Source organism: Pangasianodon hypophthalmus, chromosome 23 (assembly GCF_027358585.1).
Source record: "Pangasianodon hypophthalmus isolate fPanHyp1 chromosome 23, fPanHyp1.pri, whole genome shotgun sequence".
NCBI classification, from domain to species: domain Eukaryota; kingdom Metazoa; phylum Chordata; class Actinopteri; order Siluriformes; family Pangasiidae; genus Pangasianodon; species Pangasianodon hypophthalmus.
The window spans coordinates 4,385,979-4,394,098 of record NC_069732.1 but is presented as its reverse complement, the minus strand read 5'-3'; the positions used below and the strand labels follow the sequence as shown (position 1 = coordinate 4,394,098).

Here is an 8,120-nt window from a genome sequence, read left to right as displayed (position 1 = left end):
AACCAAAAACTTACAATAAGCCTAAAATTGTTCACACAATTGTTTAATATTGAACAAAATATCAAAGACAGATTGTAATATAGTACTAATGCCTCAAAGGCAGATTGTAGCATAGTGGTAGTATAGTAACGCCGTAAAAAGTCTTTATGAGAATTGGGGAGAACAATTGTGTAAAATGTTACATATAAAGATTAAATTTTTTTTCACACAGTTGGAGAATTGATAATCATAACCCTTCATTCACACTCGCACTCGCTTGCATCACTTCGAATGTGGGGAACGTGGGCGTGTACTGACCGCTAACTGTTTCGTTTGTGGGCGTGGCCTTTCCAGCGTAATTATAAATTTTGATGAGAACCAGTAGTAGCTATACAATATGATACAATACAATACAATACAAATTGGCTGTTTGATTTACATGTTACGTGCTAAGCTTTGTACTAGCAGTACTAGCTACATACGCTCACCAGAGGCACCAACGAACAATCTCTGCTTCTTCCTTCCATTATTTATTCGATTTATTTTTCTTCTTAATGTCTCTATACACATTGAATGAGACATCATACTGTATATGACAGGATAAGATGAAACCACGGTTATAAGTTTTTCGTCTATTTGTGTGCGTCAAACAGCAAATGGGAACTAAAAGTTTGGATTTCTCACTTTACTGCATCGTCCCTCTTTTGCACAGAATTGAGAAGATCTCATTTCAAATGTCGCTCGTCACGCCGTCACAGCAGCTGTAGCTGAAATCACAGCTCGCACACGTACGTGGAAAATGTCGCACACTTACTTACATTGAAAATGAACAGTCGCCTGTCACTATGTTGCTTGCGTGAATGCAGGTTTAGGGTTCTTCGGTCGTCCATGAAAGGTTCTATGTGGAATCCTACAACAAAGTGTTTCCCTATGAGAAAGGATTCCATGTAGAGCTTTTTTTTTTTAGTAAACAACCCTTTAGGTATCCAGGAAACCCTTAATGAACCCTTGAAGAACTGTTTTTTCTGCCAAAAAATAGTTCTTTTAGGAATTTCTTTAAATGACACACATATGACACATGGCACATTTAACACATGTATTCCTCACAGACATTACATACAAGACGATCAGTGTTTCCAAACCAGTTCTTTTTTCCACAAAAACATTTATTTTTGAAAGATGTTGTGTTAAAAATCTTAAATATCACTGATTGCATTGGCTATTCCTTCTTTATATTCATTTTTGCTCATGTTCATCACTTGTAATTTAGACAGAGAATTCGTAAATAATTCAATTTTCCTAAAATATCAGTCCAGCTCTCAGAAATCAGCCCTTAATATTAGAGCTAACTTTTGGGTTCCAGTCTATTCTATGCTCCTCACAATCCTGATGCATGTTGGTGCTACGTGGATTATGTGAGATTTGGAAATAAACCTCGCAGAAGGTTCGTGTAGAGGAACGTGATCGGAACAAATCGATGATTTAGCGTTGCAGTAGCAGTTTTAACAGCCACCTCTCAGTCTTGTGGGCATTGTGTGAGCACGTTGATGTCAGTGCAAATGGATTTCCTGTCGCTCTGAACTCCTGCACGAGCTGCTCTGGGATAAAATGACCCTGCTGGGCCAAAGCAGACCACACACTCGCCGCAGCACGGCCCGTCTCAGGAGGATGTACACCCACGGGTCCAGGATCTGGTTCCACGATGCCATCCTCAAACCCAGCAGCAGCAGCTGCTCATACTGCAGGTCTGGATCGGTATTGCCTCTGTAGAACTGTCTCACTGACATGGAGATGTAAATCTGAGCAAGGAAACATGAGAAAATCACAACAACAGGATTTGTCTTTTGCCTTTAAAGTGCCATCACCCAAGCCTACCTCTTGGCAAAGGCTGTATTTTTCAAATGTATTTATTTTTTTTTTACAATAATGCAGTTGGCAGTTGGCATATTTTTTACTAATTTAGATCTTCTCTTCTAAGTGTTAAAGCCTTATTACATTTTTCACACATATTATGGATTATTTCCAGTAAATGCATTAAAGGAGCATTTTGTCATTTTTAACCCGATTCCTTTACTAGATATATTAAAGAGGCAATGTGTAATTTTTAAAAGTGTTTGTTTGAAACACTGAGAACACATGTAGAATCTAATGAGATGCATTAAAGGGGCTGTTTGTAATTTTTAAGTGTTTTTTTAATTAGATGCATTACAGAGGCAGTTTGCCACTCTCAAACCTGTTTCTATAATTTTATTATTATATGCATTAAAGGGGAGGTTTGTAATTTTTAAAAGTGATTCTCTCTCTCTCTCTCTCTCTCTCTCTCTCTCTCTCTCAATCTCTCTCTTAAAGGGCCAGTTTGTAACTTTTAAAGGCTTTTCTATAGTTTTATTAGATGCACTAAAGGGGCAGTTTGTCATTTTTAAAAGTGGTTCTACAATTTTTTATTAGATGTGTTAAAGGGGGAGTCTGTACATTAAAAAAAAAATCTGTTTTTATTAGATGCATTAAAGGAGCAGTCTATAGTTCTTTAACACGCTTTGAAAGTTTTTAAGTATCAGAAGCAACAAAAGTGAACACATTTTGCATCACAGTAACTGAAATACTCAAAAAATGAAGCAGTCTCGAGTTTTTTTTTTGTTGTTGTTGTTGTTTACAGAGTGAATTTGCCTGACTGGTCGTCACATGACTGTGTATTATACAATACCAAATAGTAATCCTCACATACCACACACTTTATATTACATACTACAAAGAATATGTACTGGATCAGTATACTGTATATTGGCCTCGATTTGGGAAAAGCAGTTAGCCACATGCCCTGTCCACACACACATATATGGATATTTTTGAAAATGTGGGTTTTACCCCTCGAATTTTTGAAATATCTCCATCTTCATGAAACCACAAAAACGATTGAGCATGCAAGTCATGGGCATCTGCGCTATCCGTATATGTGTGGACAGTGCCTTAGAGGCAGCAAAGGGCTCTTTAAATTCCAATCTGCTTCTTTAATATTTCATTTATCCACTCACGAGGAAGGGACTCCAGCAGACAGAGGACACCAGGGTTATGACCACCAGCTGCACCATCATCTCCACATCCAGAGAATGCACAGATGACACAGACGATCTGTGTCTCCTGGAGGCGGTCAGTTTTGCTCCTTGGTTGTTAAACCTGGCCTGCAGCAACGTCAGCCCACTCACAGCATTGCACAGTACAGAGACTGTTAGAGCTGCCAGGCCCAGGCTCGAGAAGGCCAATGCCAGGCCGGCGTCAGCACTCGAGAGAGCGCCGTGTACAGGAAGGAAACACCAGGTACCAGGGAACTGAGGTTCGTAGGTACCCACATTGAGCAAGGGGAGCGCGGCTAAAGTAAAGGCCATGGTGATGAGCAGGAGGACACCGAGGCGAACGTGGGCTGTGGTGGCCACAGCAGAGTGCTGGAGCGGCTGCGTGATGCCCATGCACCGCTCCACGGCCATGGCGCTACCCAAGAGGAGAGGAGTCAAGCCGAAGAAGACCATGCAGGCACCGAAAAGTTTGCAGAAAACCTGAGGGGGTCCGCTTGCCTCCCTGCTTGCTGCTCGTTGCCTCCTGACTCTTCCGAGATGCAGGTGCAAGGCGAAAGCGCCAGTGACCAAATGACCCGCTAGGTCGCTCAGGAGCAGGGCGGCTGCTAGCAGCAGAAACGGCGTCTTAGCTCGGTGGTGGAAGCGGGCGTAGGATGCGGACACGATGGCCAGGCCAATGAGGTTGGAGAGGATCCCGAAGGTCATGGTGAAGTAGGACATCACAAAGTTTGGTGAGTTGAGAGGAAACGGAGACGTGGAGTTCGGATCAAGCTCACAGAAGAACGACAGGTTAAAGTCTTGACACGTGGTAGGAATGGAGGAGGTAAAGACAAAATCCATGATGAGACAGTTGGCAGAGCGTTGGAGGCCAGCTTGTCAGATGTGCACCACCTGGAAAAAGAAGAGTGCATTAGAAGTTATGTTTGTTTTCTGTGAACACAGTGACACGGGTCATTGCGTGCATCATTGCATTACCTCTTAACCTTTTAACATTTCACTTCACCTCTTAGCATAATTATGCTCATCTACATTCAAATGAGTGCAATCATGTTCAAAATAAATGCTAATTCTCAACTTGTTGCTTGTTGAGCCCACTGTGCACAAGTATGGAGCAAATATTACATCCTCATCATAACCCTACAACACCGTGTATGCTTACTTGGCAGAGTAATCTCCTTTAGCCAATGGCTGTATGCTGCAGTTACACATTTTCTAGATAGCTAGGCACAGCTTGTTCTCTGCTCTAAGTGTCAAGCTGCTCCAGATAATGTCGTAATGTTCTCCGCTCAGCTTGTCACTCTTCCTTGATGAACATTTGCAGTAGATTTTGCACTCATCAAGATTCACGGATAGCAATCCCACTGTCTATTTTGATCGAATAAAAGCCTAAATCTGTCTTTATCTTAGAAGATCCATTTAAATTAAAGTCATACGCAGAGTAGTATGAGGTAAAAAAAAAAATCAGAGATATAGACAAGGATGTTACTGAAATGCCGATGTTACTGATATCACGGTGTTTTATTTTCAAGTGCCTTTCATGTTCATCTGTCCACTGTGTATTGTTCCTTAATCTCCACTGAGCTAAATGAATTTAGACAACTCATTTGTTTTCTCCCTTTCCTGCAGCCTCGCCGTCTTCCTTTTACTCTGTAGCTTCTCTCTCTCTCTCTCTCTCTCTCTCTCTCTCTCTCTATCATTACACTTCTCTCCTGTCCAGCCTGTTCATACATATTGTGTTTATTCTCACAGTGACTGAATGTGTGCTTTTATTTTTGCACATATTTATGAATTGTTATTTTTTAGTTGCATTTGTTTTTAACATCATTTAACTAGCCCCGAGGAAAGAACATATTTTGTAACAGCAAACACACTCAGACAAAGGAGTAATTTGGGAAATGGAAAGGGAATAGGGTGGGTGGGGTGGGTGGTTTCATGGGGGGGCCACAATTATCTTCCAATACAATAAGACCATTAAGCACAAAATTTGTACATATATCTAAAAGTAGGCTTAATGGTCTTATCTTTGGTAATATACAATATTGTGCAAAAGTCTTAGGCACAGGCAAAAAGAAATGCTGTAGAGCAAAGATGCCTTCAGAAATAATGAAATTAAATGTTTCTACATTTAAAAAAATACTATAAAGAGCAGTAAACAGGAATAAATAAAATAAAGTCAATATTTGTTGTGATGACCTTTTGCTTTAAAAATAAATTAGTAGTCTAAGGTACAATTAGTGCAGTTTTATAAGGAAATGAGCTGGAAGTGTTACTGAGCATCTTGCAGAAGCAGCCACAGTTCTTCTGGAGACTTTGACTGTCGACTCGCTTCTTATTTCTGCAGCGAAACCCAGCAGCCTTCATTATGCTTTTTTTTGTCTGAAAAGTGTCTCTTATGTAATCTGCTGCTTTCTTTACTCATTTAAGTTTATGCTGGAAAACTAATGTTTGGAATCTAAAATGTTTTTGTACTGAATCAATAATGTAGAAGTCATAAAATAAACATCTATAACAAAGTTTGTACTAAAAAAAATAGGGTGCATAAGACTTTTGCACAGTACTGTATAATATAATATAATAATCTCAAAATGAGAAAATATTAGATAACTTTATTCATGATATCTTCACCTGCTAAGATACTGTTGTAAGGGAAAAAAACCCCTTGGGGACATCAGTGTAATCAACACCGGGGTGGTGTGATGAAGCACAGTTACTGATGCCTCCACTAAGTTGATTATAAGTTGCATGCACTGTTTTATTCCACTTATACCGCAGTGATTTTCCAACAATTGGACTTTTTCACACTTTTTCATACTTTTTATCATACTTATCATATGTTTCATCATACATTTATCCATATAGAGTTCCCTTTATTGTTAAGTTGATAAGTTACGTTATAGCAGCTATAAACAGTAGTTCCCTCACCAGCCTTTCTTTTTCTCTCTCTCTCATTTAATTTTCTCTTTTTCACTTTCATTTAATAAGACAAAAATTGCAGCTTGTCATGTTACAGAGAAACGAGAAAGTCAGCTACTCTGAAGATTTTACCATGTCAGAAAAATTAACACATCTCAAAGCACTGATGTGGAAATTCTAACAAAAGCCCACTAAAATGAGATAAACGAGTAGGAGGCTTAAAGGCACTACTTAAATTTGTCAGCCTAGTACACGAGTGAATGATGAGTGGTGCTTCCTTAAATAAATCCAGAACAGATTGTAACTGGATCAAACTTTTAGAAAAAAAAACCTATCCATTCATCATGTTTTAATGTCATAGTGTCAGCCATTTCTGGGCGTTCAGGTCCAGCAGGTCCAGCAGGTCAGCATCATTAAATATTAGCCATCAGAAACTCAGCAAGTGCTTCTACACTATCAGACGAACTGAGATATCCCATCAGGGTGATTTTTTGGGCTTTCACACTTTCATACATGCTGAGATGAGTTTTTTCGTATCTGAAATAACAGCATCAGCCTACTCTCAGCCCCCCCCTACACACACACAAACACACAAACACTGTCCAAAATGACACACTGCAGCACAATGGCTGAAAATGATACTCTTCACTGAGTGAATGAATAATCAGCTTAGCTTTTTAAATTTGACATACCGTGACATGCGGCAGACTTGTGCTTCATTTGTTGATTTTTTTTTCTACAAAATTGTTTTTTTTTTTTTACTTTTTGTCAGCAGTGTATTGAACAAATCTTCCACACTAGGAGAGGAATAATTGGCACAGGAAACTGGAAACTGGATCATTTTTTTCCTCAGAGGTATACGGTGTACCTGCAAGATGTTTAGTTAGATGCAGTAAACGTCCTGCGTACAGTCAACAAAGACTCCTCGGTTGCTCTTAAGGAAAACAGTGAATAATTTACATTTGGCTACACACTGAACAAGATACTGATGGTGTTCAGCTTTAAAAAATAAAAACAAAACTGATCAGTATGGAGAGGAGACCCGTGTTCTGTATGCTGAGGATAGAAAAGCCACTCCTTGTTCAGTTAAAAATCAACTTAATGAAACTGAACAGAATCATGCATTCATTTAACACACGTCAGCGAGAGCATTATGAGTGGCGTCATGATAAACCATTCCTGTATTCCTATTATTATGATAAAAAACAATTCATTAGAAGTTTTTGCATAGTTTATTTGCATGTTAAGCATCTTTCATGCAGACGTTATATACCAGAAGAGAATTATTAGAGTCGAGGTTCCTCACTCACCCAGGTGCTGGCCTCAGTTCCTCAGAGTCGCTTCCTCCTGTTTTGCAGCAGTGCCTCGTTCCGCTGGTAATGCTCCAGGCTACAGACTTTCTCTCTCTCTCTCTCTCTCTCTCTCTCTCCTCTGCACCTTCCACTCCCTGATTTGACCATTCCTTTGCCTCACCCACCCACCTTCTCTCTCTCTCCCTCTCTTTCCAAGCCCACCTCCTTTTTTGTCATTTCTGTTCACTGTCCACATTCCCTCTTTGTCCCTCCCTTTCTCTCTCCCTCCTTTTTCTCCCTCTGTTTTCTGACTCCTTCTCCCACTCTGCTTGTCTCCACCTCCAGTACAGTCTTTCAGGCTACTCCCTTCCGTCTAATGGAAACCTTGAGTACACTTTGGCAGAAAGTCGCCCTGCACTATTCACACTATAGTGCAGGGCCATTTCAGGGGCCATTGATCCCTGCGCTGTTGTTTTTATTAGGAAGCAATATCGCTCCATCTTAGAAATTTCACTGTTAATTGAAGTTTGGAAACACAGCACTTTGGAAACAGTTAGCTTTTAAGTAACTGTGTAATGGCGTGGTGTTATGACTGAGCAATCAATTAGCTGCTTCGAGAGAAATATTCATTAACATGGCAAAGCCAGTTACTTCTCTTCCTGTTCATTTAAATAGAAGTGAGATAAGCCCACCATGATATAAATCTGATTAAGTGTTTAAGTGTTCAAACTTGTTGCACTCAGGTGTGCTGATGTGAAATTGAGAGAAGGAACAATTTCTTTCCATTTCTTTTGCTCTAAATCAGCCCGCAAGGGAGTGAGAGAAATGTGAGCAGCAGAGATAGGGACTCGCATCTCAGATCCGT

At 40.0% G+C, this 8,120-nt stretch overlaps 1 protein-coding gene across 1 annotated transcript; it reads right to left on the bottom strand.

Annotated features, from left to right (window-relative positions):
* Positions 1 to 145: 145 nt before the first annotated feature.
* On the bottom strand, positions 146 to 7,477 carry ptger1c (prostaglandin E receptor 1c (subtype EP1)). The gene is made up of 3 exons (XM_026945937.3): positions 7,274 to 7,477; positions 3,012 to 3,941; positions 146 to 1,778 (listed from the first exon to the last, which is right to left on the bottom strand). Exons 2-3 carry the CDS (start codon positions 3,888 to 3,890, stop codon positions 1,530 to 1,532), a joined length of 1,128 nt encoding a protein of 375 aa, XP_026801738.3. The 5' UTR covers positions 3,891 to 3,941; positions 7,274 to 7,477; the 3' UTR covers positions 146 to 1,529.
* Positions 7,478 to 8,120: the final 643 nt, after the last annotated feature.